Source organism: Esox lucius, chromosome 2 (assembly GCF_011004845.1).
Source record: "Esox lucius isolate fEsoLuc1 chromosome 2, fEsoLuc1.pri, whole genome shotgun sequence".
In the NCBI taxonomy this organism is placed as follows: domain Eukaryota; kingdom Metazoa; phylum Chordata; class Actinopteri; order Esociformes; family Esocidae; genus Esox; species Esox lucius.
The window spans coordinates 7,379,828-7,403,671 of NC_047570.1; the positions used below are offsets into that span (position 1 = coordinate 7,379,828).

Sequence of the window (23,844 nt, forward strand, 5' to 3'; positions counted from 1 at the left end):
ATTAGTAACTATTGTCAGTGGCTTTGGAATCCTGGTACTAATCCTATTCCTTTTTGTGTTCTTGTCAGAACGTTTTAATGTGTTCCTACTGCCCTGTCCTAATCTGGACATCTATGGAGAGTGTATGATGCAGATCACCCATGAGAATATCTACCTGTGGGACATTCACAACCCACGCACCAAACTGGTCACCTGGCCGCTTTGCTCCTTGAGACGCTACGGACGGGATGCCACACGCTTCACCTTTGAGGCTGGAAGGTGAGGCAGACAGAGGGATAAACCCATTGAGGGAGGGGTAAAGAGAATTGAGTGAGGTATTGAAAGTGAGTTATGTAGAAGAATGCAATAGCTATGGAAAAGCAGGTGCCTAACCAGGTTTTTGTGCTTGGCTGGTCTCTTAATAGAACACAGAAGGACCTTAAGCACATACACACAGCAGGGTTGGGGTCCATTTCATTCCAGACAATTCAGGAAGTGCAATGAAATTCAGTTTATGTTTTGAATTTAAATGGAATTGACCAACCCTGACACACACACTAACTCACTCACTCAATGAAAAACACACACACACACATACACACACACACAAATGCAGCAGACAGGAGCATTGGCCCGCCTAGTCTCATAAAGAGATTGATTGAATAGATTCGAGAATAATCAATGGTGAGCGAGGCGTTCTTATCTCATGCGCTTTGATAAACGTATAAAGACAGCATTCGGTCCGCTTACAGGGTGCCCCTCAAAGGACAAAGATAGGACTAATGTACTGTTGCAAGGAAGAACACTGCCCCCTACTGGTGGTTGTTATGTATTATTAAACATTGCTTGCCTGGCTAATGTAATTCCTTGTTCCAGCCAAACACATTTCTTCTCCATAAGGAGTCTAGATCTGAACATCTCCGTTAGGACACCCCCCCCCCCCCTTCCCACCCGGTCACAAAAACTGCAGAACAATCTGATAGAGCCCATTACAATCTGGGACCAATCTTATTGGTGTTGGAAATCGATGGGTTGGGCCAGAATACACAAGGGTGAATCAAGGTCTTGAAAAGTCACAAATGACTTTGAATATCTAACTAATTAGAGATTGTCAAATTCCTGTTGACAGTACTGTATACTATTACACTGTAGCCATGTAGCAGCCACTTTTAAGGGCCGCGGCTCCCTGCTCTACTGTCTCAACCACACACAATCAGTGTCCTGAGCTGTATGTGGCTTTGTTCCAGGATGTGTGACAGTGGAGAAGGCCTATACACATTCCAGACGCGGGAGGGAGAGCAGATCTACCAGAGAGTCCACTCCTCCACCCTGGCCATCGCAGAGCAGCACAAGAGAGTTCTTATGGAAATGGAGAAAAACAGTAGAGTAAGACACGCTTTAACACACACACCCTCTGTCTCTCGCGCACACACCATTCTCCATGGAGCTGACATGATACTTTATTTCTAATGTGTCTTCTCTCTGTCAGTTAATGTCTAAAGGTTCTGAGGCGGGCTCCTACCCATGCACCCCCACGGCAATCCTCCCACGCAGCGCCTTCTGGCATCACATCACTGGCACCCAGGGGGGCATGGAGCCAGGCCACGGTAAACCTCAACCTAGACTAACGCCTCAACCACACTGCACTGGGCCTAGAGCAGGAACACTGGTCTGAATTTGGAACGTAGTAACGCTTGAACGCGACTCCTGGCGTATAACGAATCATTCGGAAGCTAATGGGGTAGGCTACACCTGTAGACATGACTCTTTGTCGTCTGTCTCTTGTGTTCTGTCCTGTCCTGTTCTGTAGGTGACATGTACGGCGGTTCTCAGACTGACGCCGATGCCGAGCTGCTCTCCACCCGGCTTCCCTCTGAGCCACGACACGCTACCGTGCCCCTGGCTCACAGCCGACATTCCCCCGCCCGCTACCCCACCTACCCCAGCCAGTAAATCGTTGGGGTGCTTTGCAGACCCCCGTCTTCACCACCACAACCCACACTGCGCCCGGCACCTCTCCCATTCGCCTTTCTCTGCAGGAGTCACCTCGAACCCCACGCCACCCCTCATCTACCCTCGTGCCAAATAGGGTGGGGAGAGGGCTCTCCCGTGGGGTCATAGGGACGACCTTGCATAACGTTGGGAACTCTGTGAAGCAGGGCCTGACAGCGTCTCCGGTCTTCTCTCCAGTAGATGAACCAAAGGGCTGGTTACTTGAAGGAACTTGTACTCCCAGAATCCCTCACTCTGGGGGGCTAAGTGCATTGTGGTGTTATAAGCAGACATTGTGGCACTGTGCATCTTTCGCTGTCTCTATGCATAGCCCCCTGGAGGAAGAAGAGGAGGAACTCTGCTGTGGGTGTGGAGGAGCAAGATGAGAAGTGATGCAAGCTGTGAGGCCTGGATTTGTGTGGGCCTCCTTCTGTTTTATCTGACAGGAGTCAGTCAGCTCTCTGGCACCTCAACCCACTTTCCAACCTCTACATGTACCTCATGTCAGCTCCTAGCATTGTTCACTGTTAGGGGCTCAGGACATGCCCAGTATAGCTCTGATTTTGGGGGGAGGACATTAAGGACCCCTACCTAGCATCCCTGCTCTCCAGCATGATAATGATTGTGGCGCTCGCTCCAACCCATAACCTCAATCTGACAGACACGTATGTAAGACAACAGCTTCCTCCTATCCAAGAACTGGCCTTGGTATCGTCCTTTAACTCTGTGGGCGTGTTTTGAGGAGAGGCTGTCACTGGACTATCATCCAATCTAACCTGGTGTACTTCCACAGAGAAACAAAGGAATAATTGTCTTTCATCTATTTGTCTTTGTTATTTTTGTAGCAGACATAACAACCAACACCCTGACCTTGCCTTGTATTCTGAATCTGTCTGATAGAGAAAATAGACTTCTCTGGGAGGATAAAGGAGGTGGTGATGAGAGAGAGAATGAGAGAGAAAGCTGTTGAACCATATGCCTATGAAGTTGTGACTGAGACCTTGGTGTTGGCGTTTGTTCTTTTGTTTGGTTTCCTGCCATTGGGTTCTGAAGGCTGTTCCTATGGTAATGGAAACTCTGCCCTCTGTGTGTACTGTGTAAACGGGATACATGGTTGCTGACATTTGGCCGTTCTAACACCTATGTTGACAGAATTTACACCTTGACCAAACCGGCCACGAGCGTGCGTCTGCGTGTGCCATCATACCCCAGTTGATTTAGTCTGTCCTCACCAGACGCGATCATGACATGCAGGCAAAGTGTTAACCAACTACATTATTTGGTGACAGAATGGAAGATGCATGAAATATTCATGGACATTTAGATAGGTTTCTTTTATTGGCTAATTTGAACTCAAAAACATTGGCTTGTTGTTTCCTTTTACTTGGAATTATATATTAAAATAGTCCTTTTCTTGGCTTGATCCAAATGTCGACCCTGTGAAAATAATGTTCCACTATTTAGGATTAATCTAATTATAAAAGGGGAAACCTAGTAATTCTTTTGAAAATTTGAATAATCTCTTGTTGTTTATCTTTCAATGTCCAATGTGGGTTAGTGTACGGTGAAAATAAATGGGTAGAAGGGAGAGGTGGAACTTTCAGCTAGTTGAGTCTCTCAAATATAACCAAGTTCTATTTTAGTGCCTGGCAATCCAGACGCATTGACACGTGCAAGCAGTTTGAAATAAATGATTGAATAACACAGACATTGCTTGCGCACGCAACATGAACGGTCTAGTCAGGGTGTTAGACATGGTCAAAAAAGCAAGATTTAAAATGTAAAAGAATTCACGTCACAAAGATAAAGCCATTCCCCTCATACCTCCTTATATTGTTACAATTGTGTAGGTCCTTTATCGAGACAAACTGTCACAGTGTGGGTCCTCGTTTAGATTGCTGTCAGGCACAAAAGTATAATGAACTAGTGATGTTGTGATAATCATTATTAATGTTGTGTGGTTTTAGTTTTTCAAGGTTCTGGTGTGAGGTTGGTTAACGCCTGGCCAAAATGTATTTTTGACATGATGTTTGCACTTGAAGATGTTATTTCTTACTTTTAAATTATGTTTTGATGTATCAAATGCTCTTTATTTGGTTCCCAGGGGGATGAGCCCAAATGGAGGGTGAGTTACTTCCAGTTTTCCAGGACTCTTTCCCCCTGGAATAAAGTTCCAGAAGCTTCTGCAAAAATGCACAGATAATGTTCTGAGTTTCTTCCCCTCTGATATACACACTCATTTGTAGTGGTCGCTTTACATTTCTTACATGGTCTGTCATACCAATCCTTTTTATGGGGATATATATTTAGGCCTTCTTGAAGTGGCCTATATGTGTTGTTTTAAATTATGTATGGATTAAGAATTTTAGAAAATACAGTTAACAAATTGTAGCGTTGTCTACCTGTGTAATCTGAAAAGTTGTTGTGTTTTGGCCACAGGAGATAAATCAGTACAGTAACATTAACAATGCTACTATGTTGTTTTCTCTATTATCATTGTGATCTTGCAAACATTGATTCAACTTTGATCCAACTTCATTAAACATGCAGCATTTGCTAGAGTACTATGTTCTCTACAAGATGAGCAGAGTAGAGAATAATCATTTGTCTCCCATTTAGCTCAATTGGTAGAGCATGGCGAGTTGTAGGCTTGATTCCCCAGGGAGGCTCGTATGAAAAGTTGTGAAAATGCATAGACTCACTAATCTAACTTGCTGTGGATAATAGCGTCTGCTAAGGGACTTAAATGTAAATATGTGCAGAACATGATCTGCACATCCACAGAAGCTTCAGGATCTTTAATCTTTGGGAAAGGGAAGTCCGCTCCACAGCCTCTCCATAAGGATCTGAACTAGAAGATACTGCTGGTGGGTTAGCTAGGTCCTTCCTAGACGCCTGTTGCATGGAGAGAGAACATGTTTCTATAGCAGAAAGTCTAGAACCTGCCCTCTGACATAAGAGTAAGATTATATTTAATAAAGCTCCTTATTTAAACCCATCTCAATATTAGGAAATTTGACTGTCTCTAGGTGTTTATTCATTTGTGACATTTGATTTCATCCAGTTAATGCACACTATTTAGAGATTGGGCTCATAATAAATATATATCAGTATCTCACAAAAGTGAGTACACCCCTCACATTTTTGCAAATATTTGATTATATCTTTTCATGTGACAACACTGAAGAAATGACACTTTGCTACAATTTTAGGTAGGGAGTGTACAGCTTGTATAAAAGTGTCAATTTGCTGTCCCTTCAAAATAACTCAACACACAGCCATTAATGTATAACCACTGGCAAAAAAAGTGTGTACACCCCTAAGTGAAAATGTCCAAATAGGGCCCAATTAGCCATTTTTCATTAGTATTACAAGGTCTCAGGTGTGAATGGGGAGCAGGTGTGTTGAATTTAGTGTTATTACTCTCACACTGGTCACTAGACATGCTGGTCACTAGAAGTTCAAATGGCAACTCATGGCAAAGAACTCTCTGAGGATCTGAACAAAATAATTGTTGCTGTAGATAAAGATGGCCTAGGCTATAAGAAGATTGCCAAGACACTGAAACTGAGCTGCAGCACGGTGGCCAAGCCCATACAGCGGTTTAATAGAACAGGTTCCACTCAGAACAGGTCTCGCCATGGTCGACCAAAGAAGTTGAGTGCACCTGCTCAGTGTCATATCCAGAGGTTGTCTTTGGGAAATAGACGTATGAGTACTGCTAGCATTGCTGCAGAGGTTGAAGGGGTGGGGGGTCAGCCTGTCAGTGCTCAGACCAAACGCTGCACACTGCATCAAATTGGTCTGCATGGCTGTTGTCCCAGAAGGAAGCCTCTTCTAAAGATGATGCACAAGAAAGCCCGCAAATTGTTTGCTGAAGACAAGCAGACTAAGGACATGGATTACTGGAACCATGTCCTGTGGTCTGATGAGACCAAAATGAACTTATTTGGTTCAGATGGTGTCAAGCGTGTGTGGCGGCAACCAGGTTAGGAGTACAAAGACAAGTGTGTCTTGCCTACAGTCAAGCATGGAGGTGGGAGTGTCATGGTCTGTGGCTGCAGGAGTGCTGCCGACAGAGGGGAGCTACAGTTCCTTGAGGGAACCATGAATGCCAACATACACTGTGACATACTGAAGCAGAGCATGATCCCCACCCTTTGGAGACTGGGCCGCAGGGCAGTATTCCAACGTGATAACGACGCCAAACACACCTCCAGGATGACCACTGCCTTGCTAAAGAAGCTGAGGGTAAAGTTGATGGACTGGCCAAGCATGTCTCCAGGCATAAACCCTATTGAGCATCTGTGGGGTATCCTCAAACAGAAGGTGGAGGAGAGCAAGGTCTCTAACATCCACCAGCTCCGTGATATTGTCATGGAGGAGTAGAAGAGGACTCCAGTGACAACCTGTGAAGCTCTGGTGAACGAAATGCCCAAGAGGGTTAAGGCAGTGCTGGATAATAATGGTGGCCCCACCATTATTTACACTTTGAGCCCAATTTGGACATTTTCACTTAGGGGTGTACTCACTTTTGTTGCCAGCGATTTAGACATTAATGGCTGTGTGTTGTGTTATTTTGAGGGGACAGCAAATTTAGCTGCACACCCACTACTTTACAGTGTAGCAAAGTGTCATTTCTTCAGTGTTGTCACATGAAAAGATATAATCAAATATTTACAAAAATGTGAGGGGTGTACTCCCTTTTGTGAGATACTGTATATCTCACCACTGCAAATGTATGTGAAGCTGTAAGAGGTCATTTTCTTATCCTCATCATTTTATTCAATTTGGCCAGAGAGAGGAATTCTTGTGTCCGAGGCATGTCATTCAGTGCTGTATTCCAATAGAAACCACATTCACAGTTTCTATATTATTTATCCCATGTTGACATAAAGGGCTAAGCTTTTTTTTGAACACATCTCTACCCTATGTATTTTTGTATGTGTGTGTTGCTGCACTCTTGTACGGCTCTTGTATATACTGCTATTTATTTGACATCATGTGGTCTCGTATGAGCACGTGCGTGTGTGTGTGTGTTCTGTAGGTGATGACAGGCATTGTTTGGGGGCGTTCTTTTGAAATGCATGCACTTAACAAATGTTTATGCTTTGTAATGATGATAAGGCTGGAATGTTTTGGACATGTTCGTCCAGATATGCGGATTGAAACAGGCACGGGAATAAAGGATACACCTCGTCAGTGGTCATCTAAGTGATTTATTGATGGGATGAGTCAGATGTTACCTTGATAAGGATGTCTGGAGAGGAATAATTGATCCAAGTATTCTGGGATGGAAGGATTCTTGATAACTCCTCCATGTTTTCTTGTAGTAGACCCTACGTTAACATGTTTAATTCCAACTCATGGCTCTATTCAGTCAAACCCACATTGCAGTATTTACGCAGAAGCTTTTCTCCAATGGTCAAATTAACTGACACCCTGATCTTATTACTGTACAAAACCAACAAATATTACCAGGGTAACCCGCCTCCTTCATTTTCTAAATTAGAAGTTTGTGTTCACAAGACTAATGTTGTGAACTAAGGTAGAAAACAAAAGATGTGAAAAATATAGAATAAATAAAAAAATTGTCAAGTTATTCATTTCTGAACAAATATACGAAATACATTAAAATACATTTATAACTCCTTAAAAAATATTTGGAAAATGTTCTAAATGTCAGGTATCCTAAAATAAATGTAAAAAAGCATTAATGATGTTGTATTACTTTTGTAATAATAGGGCACGGCGTAAAGATTGCTATGGTTGGTCTGAATGAATCCCAGCCTTAATCCCCTATTATCTTCTTTCCTTACAACTCAAGTAGTTGCCTTACACACTCGCTCTGTCTGTGGCTGCTCTGTTTCTTGGTTGTTCTTCTTCTGGAAAGTGCTTGTCTTTTTGTTAACAATTCAATGGGCCAATCAGCAGCAAATCCCTGCTGAAAAAGAATTGCAACAAAAGACTGGTTATTTCACAATGAACTGAACATCTGTTTTTCTGGTGATTTAAATATTGTTTTATCACATTGTTTGTTCCTATGTCTCACTCAGCTTTGTGGTTGATGCTGGGTTGTTTTCACAGAGATCTCAATATGCATGCTATTCAACATGAAAACTGCTACTTTGCATAGTAGGCAGACATGCAAATGTAACTTTTCATAGTATAATTCACTTGCATATTTGTACTGTATATTTAAGAACACAAATAAAGGATGACCGCTGATGAGCCTGAAATGAAGGCATACTCAAGCCATCTGTCAACAAAAAAATCCATCAGGATTTTTTTGTAAAAAACTTATTTAGCTATCTTTGCTTGCCAATAGTATGGCGTAGTGGTGTTAGGTTTAGCTGGTGACGAATAGCTAGTTGAGGTACACTTATTTCAATGTTAATAACTCAACACTATATATTAAGAAGGTTTTATGAGAGTTGAATTCTTCAACAACAAAACTGTACAGAGACAAAGGCAATTGTCTTCCACCAAACAATGATTCATAGGAAACATTCACCACAATTTGACACCTCAGTAAAACTGTTATGACAGTATGGGAACACTTAGACAACAACAGACAACCTCACTCAATATTAGACAGCAGCCTATAGGAAAACCCAGAAAGAAAAGACTCTCCTCTACACAATCCATTACATTACCATCACTGAAAACTGTTAATGTCAAATAATGGGTTCTTGAATTGAATTTTGTTATATCATTTCTGGTATTTGTGTTTGCACCTAATGAAGAACTCTAAACCCCTCCTAGTCTCCACACTGTCAGAGTTTCTTCCAGCTAGGGCCATGCTACTGAAAGCTGTGAGAGCACAGACTGAACAATCCTTTAACATGCTCATCAATTTGAAAGCTACAGCCCCACAAAGAACATTTTGGAGCAGTTCTCTAAACTAATGAACCAGTCTTTAAATGAAACAAACAAATTCCTTATCTCTGTACTCATAAAATTCTTTGCTCTGTCTCTTGTTGCATTTCCTTTAGGTGAGGCGTGTGGTGGGATTTGGGGAGGTCACATTAAACAGGACAAAATGTATGAGAACTACAGTTCTATATGTGGGCTTAGCCCAATGGTTTTGGGTTTCAGTGCCTAGGAACCTAATGGAGTTCTGCTATGTTGCCATGGAAACACCTGTTGCATGAATTCCTTTAATAAATGCCATAATGTGTCCTGTAATGTTTGTGGTACAACATTTTGTAGTTTTTTTAAAAATAAAAACTCATTTAAAATGTTTTAACACTAACTAAGGAATATTTGTGGTTTATTATTGTACTGCCTCACCACACTTCATTTCAATGTCACCCAAGCATGGTAGAATATTTAAATGTTTCCAAATAATAATGCATTTCAATAATAAAATAATAGAAAACCTACACAAAATGTAAAAATAAATAGCTAAACTTTAGCATTCAATGTACATCTGAAAGGATAAAAATTGTTATTACAAGCTGTACTTGTTATAACAGTGGGAACGCATCCCCTTATACTGAACCACCTTCACTGGGCACACATCCCCTACACTGAACCACCTTCACTGGGAACACATCCCCTACACTGAACCACCTTCACTGGGAACACATCCCCTTACACTGAACCACCTTCACTGGGAACACATTCCCCTACACTGAACCACCTTCACTGGGAATACATCCCCCTACACTGAACCACTTCACTGGGAACACATCCCCCTACACTGAACCACCTTCACTGGGAACACATCCCCCTTCACTGAACCACTTCACTGGGAACACATCCCCCTTCACTGAACCACCTTTACTGGGAATACATCCCCCTACACTGAACCACTTCACTGGGAACACATCCCCCTACACTGAAACACCTTCACTGGGAATACATCCTCCTACACTGAAACACCTTCACTGGGAATACATCCCCCTACACTGAACCACCTTCACTGGGAATACATCCTCCTACACTGAAACACCTTCACTGGGAATACATCCCCCTACACTGAACCACCTTCACTGGGAATACATCCCCCTACACTGAACCACTTCACTGGGAACACATCCCCCTACACTGAAACACCTTCACTGGGAATACATCCTCCTACACTGAAAAACCTTCACTGGGAATACATCCCCCTACACTGAAAAACCTTCACTGGGAATACATCCCCCTACATTGAATCACTTCACTGGGAATACATCCCCCTACACTGAACCTCTCAGTAAAGCACATTGGTGTTGCTTTGTTTTTATAAGGTGAAAACGGAGTTATAGTTGTTGAAAGGTTTAACCAAAGACTGACCTTTCGGTGTCAGTCTCTGCAACTGGACTTGGCTCAGTTGAATAAACTAGTGGCTTCAATGAGGATAGATGCCTGCTCTGGCCAAGTTAAGGTCCAATAGTGTAGAAATAGAAACCTACGCCTGTAGGTTATAATCAAATCATTTCACACCATTGACAATGGAATTATTGTATTGGCCCCATTAAAGTGTTTATGAGAGAACAGTGGTAGCACTATTAAGGTGATTTACAATCTAGCCATTTTCTTATGGGTTATGAAACAGAAAGTGCACAGGATAATTGTTTGTTTCTATAATTTAATGCCTGCATTTTTAATGTCTGTACTTTGCTCTAGTCATATTTCCTTTAATGCTGACTTGTCTCCCAGACCCTGCCATAGAAAAAACTTCCCCAAAACAATATTTCATGCTTCACCGTAGGGATGGTATTGGCCAAGTGATAAGAGGTGCCTGATTTCCTCCAGATATTACACTTCGCATTCAGGCCAAATAGCTCAATCTTGGTTTCAGCAGACCAGACAATCTTGCTTCTCATGGGCTGAGAGTCCTTTAGTTGCCTTTTGGCAAACTTTCATGTATATTTTACTGAGGAGTGGCTTCCGTCTGGCCACTCTACCAACAAGCCCTAGGTGGTGGAGTGTTGGAGAGATGGTTGTCCTTCTGGAAGTTTCTTCCATCTCCACATAGGAACTCTGGAGCTCTGTCAGAATGGCCATTGAGTTGTTGGTCACCTCCCTGACCAAGGCCCTTCAAATTTCAAGTATCATAGCAAAATACTTAGGTAAATGTGATATTTCTGGGTTGGGGGGGTTCACACAAAAAGGTCTTCAAGCTCCGGTCTCAAGTCTGCTACAATGGTCAAGAAATATACATTGTATTATTCCCATAGCTTTGGTTAGGAACTCTGATCAGGTTGTTATAGGTTTTATAGCTAGGTCTACAAAGCACAGGTGCAATGCTGTACAATGTAGGCAAGCCACACTTATGTTTAGATATAATTCTCTCCAGTGCTCAGGGAACTGATTTGCACATGTGTATTTTTAGCTAGCTAACTAACTTTATATTACATACCACAATGCCTCGTCCCAATGATTGGAATGATAACTTTTCAGAACTGATCTTACATTATTTTTTTTTACCGGAATAGACAAGTATTGTAAAGGATTTGAGAGACTGTACCAGCTGGGTATTGGGATATTCTAACTGCATATATCCTGGTGAAATGCTTTCCAATATGAATTGAAGAATGTATTTATTAATCATAGTTGGACCACAATAGTTTTATCAGGACCAAGATTGTAAATAAGTATGTTCATTCTATTTATTTGCCTTGCTTCTTGCAAAACAAACAGTTAACTTATTGCCTATTTTGGTTATTTTAGGTTATAAAACTAAGATATGTGGCATTGTAAAATGTATAGCCTACCCATTAGGTATGGCTACTGTTATTAAAACAACTAAGCATATTGAAAAATGTGCCTGTGTGAATTAACTATTGTGATCTCTGACTGGCAATCTACTAAAAAATCTACTTTTATTTTTAGATATGGATACTGCAATTGATTTGAGTCTTTCTAATTGAAAACTATGTCTATGGGAATGTCTTTGTACTGTATATTTGTAACAACTCGTCGCGGTGTAGTGTTGGAGGAACCAGGCGCAGGCAGTACTCTCGTTCGTGGGTTTTTATTAAAACAACAAACAAACCAAACACGAACGGAAAACGAAACTAACTACTGATGAAAATAAAGTGCGCGACAATGCGTCTTAACAATCAACATTCAACAGTAATTTAACAACACTCACCGGTATACTAACAGACAGCAACAATGACAAGCAACAGCAACAATGATCCACAATGTGGGGAGCAGAGGGGAAACATATATACACATACAAACGAGCTAGATTGGGACCTGGTGTGGAAGATGGGAAACATGTGACAGTCCGGGATGTGTTCGTGAGAATATGGGAACTTGTGGAAATATGGCACGGTGGCGCTGCTGCTCACCGCACCATGACAGTACCCCCCCCCAAAGGCCCGGCCACCGGACGGGCCAAGACGAACCCCAGCCCAAGGGGCAGCACAGTACCCCCATCGGCACAAACCCGCCGAGGGGGCGGAACAGCCGCGACTAACCAGGGTGGCGGAGCCGTCGGGACAGGCCGGGGAGGCAGAACCGGCTGAAGAACAGGAGCCGGCGGAGGGTCAGGGGCCGGGAGAGCCGACGGAGGGTCGGTAGCCGGCGGAGGGTCAGAGGCCGGGAGAGCCGACGGAGGGTCGGTAGCCGGCGGAGGGTCAGAGGCCGGGAGAGCCGACGGAGGGTCGGTAGCCGGCGGAGGGTCAGAGGCCGGGAGAGCCGACGGAGGGTCGGTAGCCGGGAGAGCCGACGGAGGGTCGGTAGCCGGGAGAGCCGACGGAGGGTCGGTAGCCGGGAGAGCCGACGGAGGGTCGGTAGCCGGAAGAGCCGACGGAGGGTCGGTAGCCGGAAGAGCCGACGGAGGGTCGGTAGCCGGAAGAGCCGACGGAGGGTCGGTAGCCGGAAGAGCCGACGGAGGGTCGGTAGCCGGAAGAGCCGACGGAGGGTCGGTAGCCGGAAGAGCCGACGGAGGGTCGGTAGCCGGAAGAGCCGAAGGAGGGTCGGTAGCCGGAAGAGCCGAAGGAGGGTCGGTAGCCGGAAGAGCCGAAGGAGGGTCGGTAGCCGGAAGAGCCGAAGGAGGGTCGGTAGCCGGAAGAGCCGAAGGAGGGTCGGTAGCCGGAAGAGCCGAAGGAGGGTCGGTAGCCGGAAGAGGTGCAGGCCACTCCTCCTCGGCCTCAGGCGGTGCAGGCCACTCCTCCTCGGCCTCAGGCGGTGCAGGCCACTCCTCCTCGGCCTCAGGCGGTGCAGGCCACTCCTCCTCGGCCTCAGGCGGTGCAGGCCACTCCTCCTCGGCCTCAGGCGGTGCAGGCCACTCCTCCTCGGCCTCAGGCGGTGCAGGCCACTCCTCCTCGGCCTCAGGCGGTGCAGGCCACTCCTCCTCGGCCTCAGGCGGTGCAGGCTGCTGCCACTGGCAGGAAGGAGGCGCTGGCTGCTGTTCCAATGCAGCAGGGGGCGCTGACTGCCGCTGCTGGCAGGTAGGAGGCACTGGCTGCTGCTCCAAAGCAGCAGGGGGCGCTGACTGCCGCTGCTGGCAGGTAGGAGGTGCTGGCTGCTGCTCCAAAGCAGCAGTGGGCAATCGGCGCCGTGGCGCAGGGACAGGGGCGGCGGAAGGCCGCGGAGCAGGAAGCGGTGTGCGCCTAATTGCCAGCCTACAGCCTGGCCAGCCTGCACGGGGTCGAGGAGGCACCGGACATAGAGGGGGCGTCATCGGGACTTCCCCCGGGCACCCTCTCAGCCCCCCCCTAAAATTTTCCTGGGGGGACCTCGGACCGAGCGTTGGGCACCTCGCCCTCTTCTTCCTCCGGCCTCGCCTACGTCCTGTCCTTCCTGCCTCCTGCATGTCCTGCAGGAGACCCTTCACCAGCTCCCCTTGCTCTTTGGTGAGGGGCTTGACCACTCCATACTGGTCCATACCCCACAGCGGCACCCCGAACCCATCTTGGGGCAACCCCCAGCACTGCTCCCCAAGGGGATCCTCCTCCACTCTCTCATAGACCGCTTCGTCGTCATCTGAGAGGGAGTCAGACCCCCAATCGCCCCTCCAGGTATATACCCTCTCTGGAGGGACTGCCTGCTGGTTCCAGGTTTGGTGGATCATTCTGTAACAACTCGTCGCGGTGTAGTGTTGGAGGAACCAGGCGCAGGCAGTACTCTCGTTCGTGGGTTTTTATTAAAACAACAAACAAACCAAACACGAACGGAAAACGAAACTAACTACTGATGAAAATAAAGTGCGCGACAACGCGTCTTAACAATCAACATTCAACAGTAATTTAACAACACTCACCGGTATACTAACAGACAGCAACAATGACAAGCAACAGCAACAATGATCCACAATGTGGGGAGCAGAGGGGAAACATATATACACATACAAACGAGCTAGATTGGGACCTGGTGTGGAAGATGGGAAACATGTGACAGTCCGGGATGTGTTCGTGAGAATATGGGAACTTGTGGAAATATGGCACGGTGGCGCTGCTGCTCACCGCACCATGACAATATTGTACATCAGCAGAAGTTCATAATTGGAAAACAAGAGTGCGGAATTATTAGGCAACAATTGGTGTGCAGAATTAATAGGTGACTAATAAAAAATAAAAAAATCTTCCAACCCACGTGTTTATTTTACATTTTTAAAGTAAGTGTAACAAATAAGTAACAACAAATGACAATTAATTAAAATTGTCCTTTCTAAAATATTCAGTGAACAATATAACCACCCTTCTTTTCAATAACTGCCACGAGCCTTCTATCCATGGAGTCTGTCAGTTACTTGATCTGTTCACGTTCAACTGAAGCAGCAACCACAGCCTCCCAAATGCTGTTCAAAGCGGTGTATTGTCTTCCCTGACTGTAAATCTCACATTTGAGAAGGGCCAACAAATTCTCAATAGGATTTAAGTCAGGAGAGGAAGAGGGACAGGTCATTATTCAGGCATCTTTGTGGCCCTTGCTGGCTAGCCAAGCAGTGGAGTACTTAGATGCATGTGATGGAGAGTTGCCCTCCATTAAGATCATGGCCAACTTGAATGCTGAGGACTTCTTCCTGCACCACTGTTTGAAGAAAGTATCTTCCAGAAACTGGCAGTAGGTTTGGGAGTTGAGTTTCAGTCCATCTTCAACCCGAAAAGGTCCAACTACCTCATCCTTAATGATAGCATCCCACACCAGTACCCCACTTCCACCTAGCTGGCGCCTGACTGAAGTGGTGCCGTGTCCATTAGAGATCCAGCCATGGGCCCATTCATCTGGTCCATCAAGAGTCACTCTCATTTCATCTGTCCATAAAACCTTTGAAAAATCTGTCTTCAAGTATGTCGTTGCCCAATCTATACAGTACATTTCAAATCTAATTCAGTGGTGGTCATGTTTCAGCCTTCTTGACCTTGGCCATGTCTCTGAGCACTTGACACCTTGTACTTCTGGACACTCCAGGTAGGTTTCAGTTCTGGAATATGATGGCACTGGAGGATAATGTGTTCCTGGTAGCTTCGCGTTTAATTATTCTCAAGTTAATTGCAGTTAATTTGCGTCTTTTATTCTCCATGCGTTTCTGGCACCCCAGTTGACCTTTTCCAACAAAATCTTTGATTGTTTGGTGGTCATGCCTCAATAGTTTAGCTATTTCAAGAGTGTTGCATCCGTCTAAAAAGCATTTAACAATTTTTCAATGTCAGTTAAATCTCTTTTTTGTACCTGAGGTCATAAAGCTGTCTACTTATTATGCACACCTTGATACAAGGAGTTATTCACTGTTGCCACACCCTGCCTCATTACACAAACACATATCACCTGAAAATGATTAAATCCAATGTAATTCAAATTACTATGGTTTGGAGTTGGAAAATGTGCATAGAAATAGTGATAAGATCAGAATACTCACTTGCCTAATTATTGTGCATGCAGTATACATTTGCCTATATGTAATCCAGAAGGCAATTTTTTTGTGCAGGCTTGTAATTAGTACAGCCAGGCACAATGTAGTTAAAGAGGTATAATTTTACCACTTTACATACAATGTTACTAAACAGACAGGTAGGAAATTGAGTGCAGGAGAATCTAACCTTTGTGATAATTTATAATCTCTAATGTGACTCCATATTGTTGGTAAATACATATTTTATCATAAGCGAAAATAAGATGACAGTTCAAACTTTCAAAGCTAGCTAGCTTTTATGTCATTATGTACAATATAATGACCATGTGTCCCTGGGGCCTACAACAATCCCTCAAAGACTGCTTCTCATTCAATGACAAAAGTAAATTAATTGTGTCGCAATCCAAGACTCAGGGATGGCAAGTCTGGTCTCTTTGACTTACAAATAGTGGGGAGAACAAGTATTTGATACACTGCCGATTTTGCAGGTTTTCCCACTTACAAAGCATGTAGAAGACTGTAATTTTTCAACTGTGAGTGACGCAATCTAAAACAAAAATCACAGAAAATCACATTGTATTTTTAAGTAATTAATTTACATTTTATTGCATGACATAAGTATTTGATACATCAGAAAAGCAGAACTCAATATTTGGTACAGAAACATTTGTTTGCAATTACAGAGCATATGTTTCCTGTAGTTCTTGACCAGGTTTGCACACACTGCAGCAGGGATTTTGGCCCACTACAGACCTTCTCCAGATCCTTCAGGTTTCGGGGCTGTCGCTGGGCAATACAGACTTTCAGCTCCCACCAAAGATTTTCTATTCAGTTCAGGTCTGGAGACTGGCTAGGCCACTCCAGGACCTTGAGATGCTTCTTACGGAGCCACTCCTTAGTTGCCCTGGCTGTGTGTTTCGGGTCGTTGTCATGCTGGAAGACCCAGCCACGACCCATCTTCAATGCTCTTACTGAGGGAAGGTTGTTGGCCAATATCTCGCGATACATGGCCCCATCCATCCTCCCCTTAATACGGTGCAGTCTTCCTGTCCCCTTTGCAGAAAAGCATCCCCAAAGAATGATGTTTCCACCTCCATGCATTACGGTTGGGATGGTGTTCTTGGGGTTATACTCATCCTTCTTCTTCCTCCAAACATGGCGAGTGGAGTTTAGACCAAAAAGCTCTATTTTTGTCTCATCAGACCACATGACCCTCTCCCCTTCCTCCTCTGGATCATCCAGATGGTCATTGGCAAACTTCAGACGGGCCTGGACATGAGCTGGCTTGAGCAGGGGGACCTTGCGTATGCTGCAGGGTTTTAATCCATGACGGTGTAGTGTGTTACTAATGGTTTTCTTTGAGACTGTAGTCCCAGTTCTCCTCAGGTCATTGACCAGGTCCTGCCGTGTAGTTCTGGGCTGATCCCTTACCTTCCTCATGATCATTGAAGCCCCATGAGGTGAGATCTTGCATGGAGCCCCAGACAAAGGGAGACTGACCGTCATCTTGAACTTCTTCCATTTTCTAATAATTGCGCCAACAGTTGTTGCCTTCTCACCAAGCTGCTTGCCTATTGTCCTGTAGCCCATCCCAGCCTTGTGCAGGTCTACAATTTTATCCCTAATGTCCTTACACAGCTCTCTGGTCTTGGCCATTGTGGAGAGGTTGGAGTCTGTTTGATTGAGTTTGTGTATAGGTATCTTTTATACGGGTAACAAGTTTGAACAGGTGCAGTAAATACAGGTAATGAGTGGAGAACAGGAGGGCTTCTTAAAGAAAAACTAACAGGTCTGTGAGAGCCGGAATTCTTACTGGTTGGTAGGTGATCAAATACTTATAAATACGTATACCTATGAGAAATTAATCATAATTAATAATTACAGACCTCTACATGCTTTGTAAGTAGGAAAACCTGCAAAAAATCGGCAGTGAATCAAATACTTTTTCTCCCCACTGTATATGAATATATGGCTCTCGAACTGTATGACAACAGCTCAATAGACTCACTGTGTCACTGTATAGAGATTATTGTGTTTGGCAACAAAATATCTAATATTAGTGAAGAGCTGGATTCTCTGGCCCTAAAAACCAGGGACCAAGTGCGGAATTTTGGTGTTCTGATACACTCAGACCTCACATTTAACAGTCATATCAAACCGGTCAAAACAGCATTCTATCATCTTAAAAATATAGCCAGAATCAAGGGCTTGGTGTCCCAAAAAGACCAAGAGAAGCTCATCCATGCTTTTATCTCTAGTAGGGTTGACTACTGTAATGGCCTCTTAACTGGACTCCCCAAAAAGACTGTAAAACAGCTGCATCTCATTCAAAATGCAGCTGCTAGAATGTTAACCAGGACCAAGAGAACAGAGCTCATCACTCCGGTTCTTAAATCTTTGCACTGGCTTCCAGTCAGTTACTGAATATATTTTAAAATGATGCTTTTAGTTTATAAATCACTGAATGGTTTAGGCCCTGAATAGATTTCTGATATGTTTGAAGAATATAAACTGAGCAGGGCTCTTAGATCTATGAACACAGGTCAGCTAGTACAGCCCAGAATCCAAACTATATATGGTGAAGCTGCGTTTAGCATTTATGCTGCACACACCTGGAATAAACTACCAGAACATCTTAGACGTGCCCCAAACGTATACATTTTTAAATCCAGGATAAAAACACTTCTCTTTTCACGCACTTAACACTTAATCACATTGTTTTGCCTTACAGCTTTTATAGCTATCTATATTTTTATACCGTTTTTATACTATTTCTATTTTATTATTCTATGTTTTATTATTATGATGTTGTTTTGATGTTTTCATTTGAGTGTATGTTTTTATGCATTTTTTATTTTTCTTTGTAAAGCACATTGAATTGCTTCTATGTATGTGCTATATAAATAAACTCGCTTTCTTGCTTGCTTGCTAGTCTAAATTCACCCTGATAATGTTTTCCGATTACAGTACAAATAGCTGGGCTAGTGTTATGGTAATTCCATCGATAGGAACTCTTAATGGAAGTAACTACAGAGACAAAATTCTCTTGGCACAATTAACAGTTTATTTTATATTTGCAAATAGAGAGACGTGTCAGAAACTTACAGAATAACCCCCTGAGGAATCTCTGAGGATAATACATGAACAGCCTGTATTTATTAAGTTAAAAGAGGTGTGGTAAGTTACTTCCCAGCTGTCCTATGTCAAAAATACACATTCCCATTTTCGTATTACAGTACTAATAGCTGGGTTAGTAAACAAAGCAAGAGACAGCAGCTCACCTCTTTATCCACAGAAAGTTAGCTAGTTAACCAAATTGGTTAATCATTTTAGCCAGGTAATTAGTTATAGACAATTACTAACAACAGTATGAGGTTATTCTAGGCAGTTAAGATTGTACTTGCTGGCAAGCTGATGTTATTAGAAGCTGGTAGTAGTAGCAAAACTGCTGGATAGATGTACAGTCAGTAACTATAGCCATGTCTGCTCTGTCTGTATAGCTAGCCACATTAACAGCAATAGGGCAATTACTAATAACAGTATAAGGTTAGCTACGTAGCTAGCATCTTAGTTAACTTTATTATTTAACAGAATTGCCACATCAGTGTCGAAATTTAATGCATGAGTTCCATCCATCGTGGATAGGCAGCTGCACCAATGTTCATTTCGAACGGTGTATATCTGCCTCTCTTTTACTAGATTGCCTTTCTTTTGATCTAAACCGTATTTTCTTAGGTACCGTTACATTCCAAAATCTAGCGTCTCTGGATTCTTGATCCACAAAACTGGAGGGCCCTAAATACACACTTTATTGTATAAATACACACTATGTTTTATTGTAAACTATGGACAGTGCTTAACTTTCATTAAATAAGTGCAGGAGCTGTCTTTAAGTCAATTACCCCAGGGTGTCACAGCCCCCAACATACCACAATAAATGGCAGCGTTTGCAACCCATGCTGCTGGTCTCTGTTCCTATAGTTTTATCATCTCCAACCTTTGTGCTCTCGATCAAAGCACCAATTACAGTAACTGCTACATTAGTCTACTGTATAAAACACTTATCAGCCCCTCCTATATGTAGAGCAGTAGGAAGTGCAGGAATTTGATCCAACACTGAATCACAACTAAGCTTGTAAATATATTTTCCTTTGATGTTTACGCTCAAATGTGGTGGAAATGCCCTTTCAAACATTTTACAATTAAGAAATATAACATAAACATAAAGGGCCAGTTTGCTATTTAGAAACACAAATTAGGGATGAACTAGATAAATCAGTACTTATTAATTGGGGCCATTTGCAAGTACCCTCACTGGCCACTTTATTACCTAAACCTTCTCGTTAACACAAATAGCAGAGAGCAAATCATGTGGCTTCAATTTAATATAAAATGTATACAAATGTTGAGAACATGATTTTGGGGTGGCTCATAACGCCTCATTCTTACAAAATCAAGGGGTATGTCATTTCACATTGTATTGTTATCATCATGTATTGCCCAATTTCTGTATCCTGATCAAAGTTATTTCCTATCCTGGTAATGAATTATCATAATCAACTGAAATAATTGAATTGTGCTACAATGAATGAAATGATCAAGGGTGTAATCTTGAGTATACTGTAATTGATATTCTGTTACCAGTAAATGTTCTCCTGTATATGAAGAGATAGTTGAGAAGTAGACCAAGAGTTTAGTCTTGGGTGAAACTTACTGAATAAATGTGCCAGTTTCTTTGTTTCATTGTTGGAGAAAACAAAGGAAGATGGCATTAGAATTTGGCACCAGTTCTCCTGAGTTTTCACACCTTTCGTAACAAAGACTCTACCTTTTGGTCAAGACTATATAAAGCCCCCTGTAATAATAAGACTTAGAGCAACCCATCCTGGAGTTAGTGTATCTTCTGATTCTGACGTGCTGTTGACTTGCTCCCGTGCAACTGAATAAAATGACATAACCAACTGCTTTCTACGTTTTGAAGACTGTAAATTGTATTACAGAGAGGAATTTGTTGAGTTTCAACACAAACATTATCAAGATGTTTATTGTCTGACCAATTATTAGAATAAGACACATTATCTAAGCCAGTGCTCCTCAAACCTTTCATGGGAAACCTCAGCCGTCTAACAATTTAATATTAGCCCTGAACTACTTCATGTGAGTCCATCAGTTAAGGGCTTGATTATTTGTCGACAAGTTGATTCAGGTGTACTAGCTCTGGGATCTAATACATTTAATGGCTGGTAGTCAGGAGAGGTTTCAAAACCACTGATCTAAGCTACTTTGATTGTGGTATGATAGTTGGTGCCAGACATGGTGGTTCCAGCATCTCAGAAACAAATGACCTCCTGGGATTTACAAACACCTTTCACAATTGTTCAAAGAATATTGCTATAAACAAAAAACATCCAGTGAGTGGCAGTTCTGTGGACAAAAATACCTTCTTAATGAGAGAGGTCAGAGGAGAATATATATACTCACATAACCGCTCTTTATAACAGTGTTGTGCAGAAGGGCATCTCCGAGCACATAACATGCCAATCCTTTAAGCCAGGGGTTCTTAACCTGGGGGTTGCGAGAGAAATAAACCCCAAATATTTATAGCCATACATTGACATAGTGGAGCTAGAAGAAGAAAAACACAAAAAAACAGGTGGTCTTTTGGAAAAGATACCCTGCAAAAGATAGCAGTTGAAAACATTTTATGGAATGATAAGTGGCAGCACGCCTATAAATTACAGTCTTAATATTTCACAAGGCTACATTTCATAGACTCTTAAAACTCAGTTCAAAGAAAGTCCTACATGCTTTTTTTCCTTGTTCCCCTCTAAAGTGGCAGTGAGTTATAACAGGAACACCCGGAGTATGCATATAATGATCAGGTTAGAACAGAAAACCAGTAGCTTTCCGCTTCCATAGGTCAAGAGTTCAGTGCCTAGTGATTTTCAAAACTCTTCTCTGGAACTTCTAAATGTTCCATGTAATTGATCTGTATAAAGGTTAGCACACGTGACTCAAGTTGACAACTAATCATCAAGCCTTTAAATAGGTGAATCAGGTTCTCTACATATAGGCTATGCATTTTTGGTGAAGAAAAACCGATGTATAAGCACCTTTCAACATACCGTGTTTGTTAACTCTTCTACAGACGCTGCGATAAACTGAGGTCTAAGTTATCTACTGCCGTGTTGAATGTTTTGCTTGTTATGGTGAATCTGTCCCATTTGTTTGGTGTTGTGAATCTGTATAATCCCACTACCCACTACAATTTCCCTACAGAGCCATCAGTGCTGTGGAGAATGTTATCAACATGGGCACATTTCTAAACATGCAGTACATTTCCATCTGCATTGCACTTGAAAGAAGTAAAAAAAAAATAATCCCCCTTGGATATTTCTGTATTTGAAATGAAATCAAAATGTACTTAATTACCAGTTTAAAACACTGATCAACATCATAATGTCAAAGGGAAAAATATAATCTAGAAATAGTTTAAAATTATTTGAAAACAAAAAATAAATTGATTGCACCTTTACTTTGACATTCCTAAATGATCTGTGGTAAAACAAATTTTCTTGAGAATTCAAGACATTACTTCAATTGAGTTTTCCTATGTGCAGTTGCAGGACATACTGTTAATGAATATTCATGCATGTTTTGATTGACTCTTTCCACAGATGTCTTCTAATTTCTTCACTTTGAGAGAGGTAGAATCGATGCAGTAACATGTTTTGGTACCTTCAGAAACAACCTATGCTTTTTAAAATAACTGTCCCACCATTATTTTCTTGTGAAATTGTAATGATAGGGTGTAGTTGTAGCCTTTTGAGATTTTGTAGCAATGCTTATCTCTTCACACAAGGTGGCAGTATGCATCCAAACAATCATACATTTTTTTCAAATGATTGAAAAGTTATCTGGTTCAAATCTCCTCAGTGTCAATGGAACAACAGACAATATCTATGTTTTGTACCTTTTTATGTACACATGTAGAAGGTGGTGACAAATATTTAGTATTTTTTTTAGCCTTCACTCCTTCACACCTCATCATGTGTGTGAGGGCTACTTTTCCAGCTTGGAGGAAGATGGCAAAATGGTCCAATTTAGTTAGTGAACATAATACATTACCTAACTGGTTTCTACATTACACAAGAGAATGCATAACAATATGATATATTTTAAATGAAAATGAAAAGAGAATATGCAGGAGAGGAATTAAAACCTGGAGAAGCTTGCTAGGCACCTTCCCAGGCTTCGCGCCACAAGGGGGCTTAGCCCCCTCAGTTTAATTTTCTGACCCCCAGTGCAAGTTTAAAATACCCTATAGAAAAAGAGTCAAACGCGTGTTCCTCCAGTGGGGCTGCTACCTCTTCCTGCTCCTGAGGTGGGGCAACCGCCTCCTCTCCCTGTTCCGGATCCTGGTCCTCTCCTTGTTCTGGCTCCTGACTCTCCGCTTACTCCGGCTCCCACTCCTGCTCCTCCGCCAGCACTTGCTCCTCCGCCAGCTCCGGCTCTCCCTGGTCTGGACCCTCCGCCATCGCCTGACCCTCACACTGAGGCGGGGCTTCCGCCCGTGCCTGTCCCGGGTCCCTGTCCTGAGGCGGAGCCTCCTCTTTTGTGCCCTGCCCACCCGCCCTTTTTTCCTTTTGTCTTGCGGCTAGAGCTACGCCTCAGGGTGGGGTACTGTAACGGTCCCGGCCAGGCAGGACTGTTCTGGTCCGTATTTTCTGTGTGTTCTTGGTTTGTCATGTCCTTGTTTGGTCATTCCTGTTACTAGTTCAGTTAATCTGTTATTCCTTTCACCTGTGTTTGGCCCTCACCTGTTTCTGTACTCCCGTCCTGTGTTTCAGTGTACAGTCTTGTGTATTAATAGTGCACAGCACTCGGTTCTGTTTTCCTTTTGTCTCTATTAAAGCTCCTTCTTTGATCCTGCATTTGCCTCCAACTCTCCGTGAAATATTTGCGTATATCAGAAACTGATTTCCCAGTCAGAAAAGTCAGGAGTTACTCTCCAGGTCTGAATTACAAATGAGGAAATATTAACCTGTGTTACAAATTCTTACATTCCAACACTA

The 23,844-nt window shown here is 43.0% G+C and overlaps 1 protein-coding gene and 1 long non-coding RNA gene across 3 annotated transcripts in view; one reads left to right on the forward strand and one right to left on the reverse strand.

Moving 5' to 3' along the window:
- Positions 1-5,108, forward strand: part of dok4 (docking protein 4) — a 68,434-nt gene extending 63,326 nt beyond the window's left edge. For both annotated transcript variants that reach the window (XM_020051933.2, XM_010891394.3), the window contains 4 exons: positions 69-258; positions 1,227-1,365; positions 1,469-1,586; positions 1,790-5,108. In XM_020051933.2, coding sequence (XP_019907492.1) covers positions 69-258; positions 1,227-1,365; positions 1,469-1,586; positions 1,790-1,932 — 590 coding nt within the window. In that variant the 3' untranslated portion in view covers positions 1,933-5,108. The remainder of the gene's footprint in view (positions 1-68; positions 259-1,226; positions 1,366-1,468; positions 1,587-1,789) is intronic.
- Positions 5,109-7,840: 2,732 nt separating this feature from the next.
- On the reverse strand, positions 7,841-23,315 carry LOC109616491. The gene is made up of 3 exons (XR_002197627.2): positions 23,137-23,315; positions 21,251-21,334; positions 7,841-7,915 (listed from the first exon to the last, which is right to left on the reverse strand). It is a non-coding gene; the product is annotated as an uncharacterized LOC109616491 (long non-coding RNA).
- Positions 23,316-23,844: the final 529 nt, after the last annotated feature.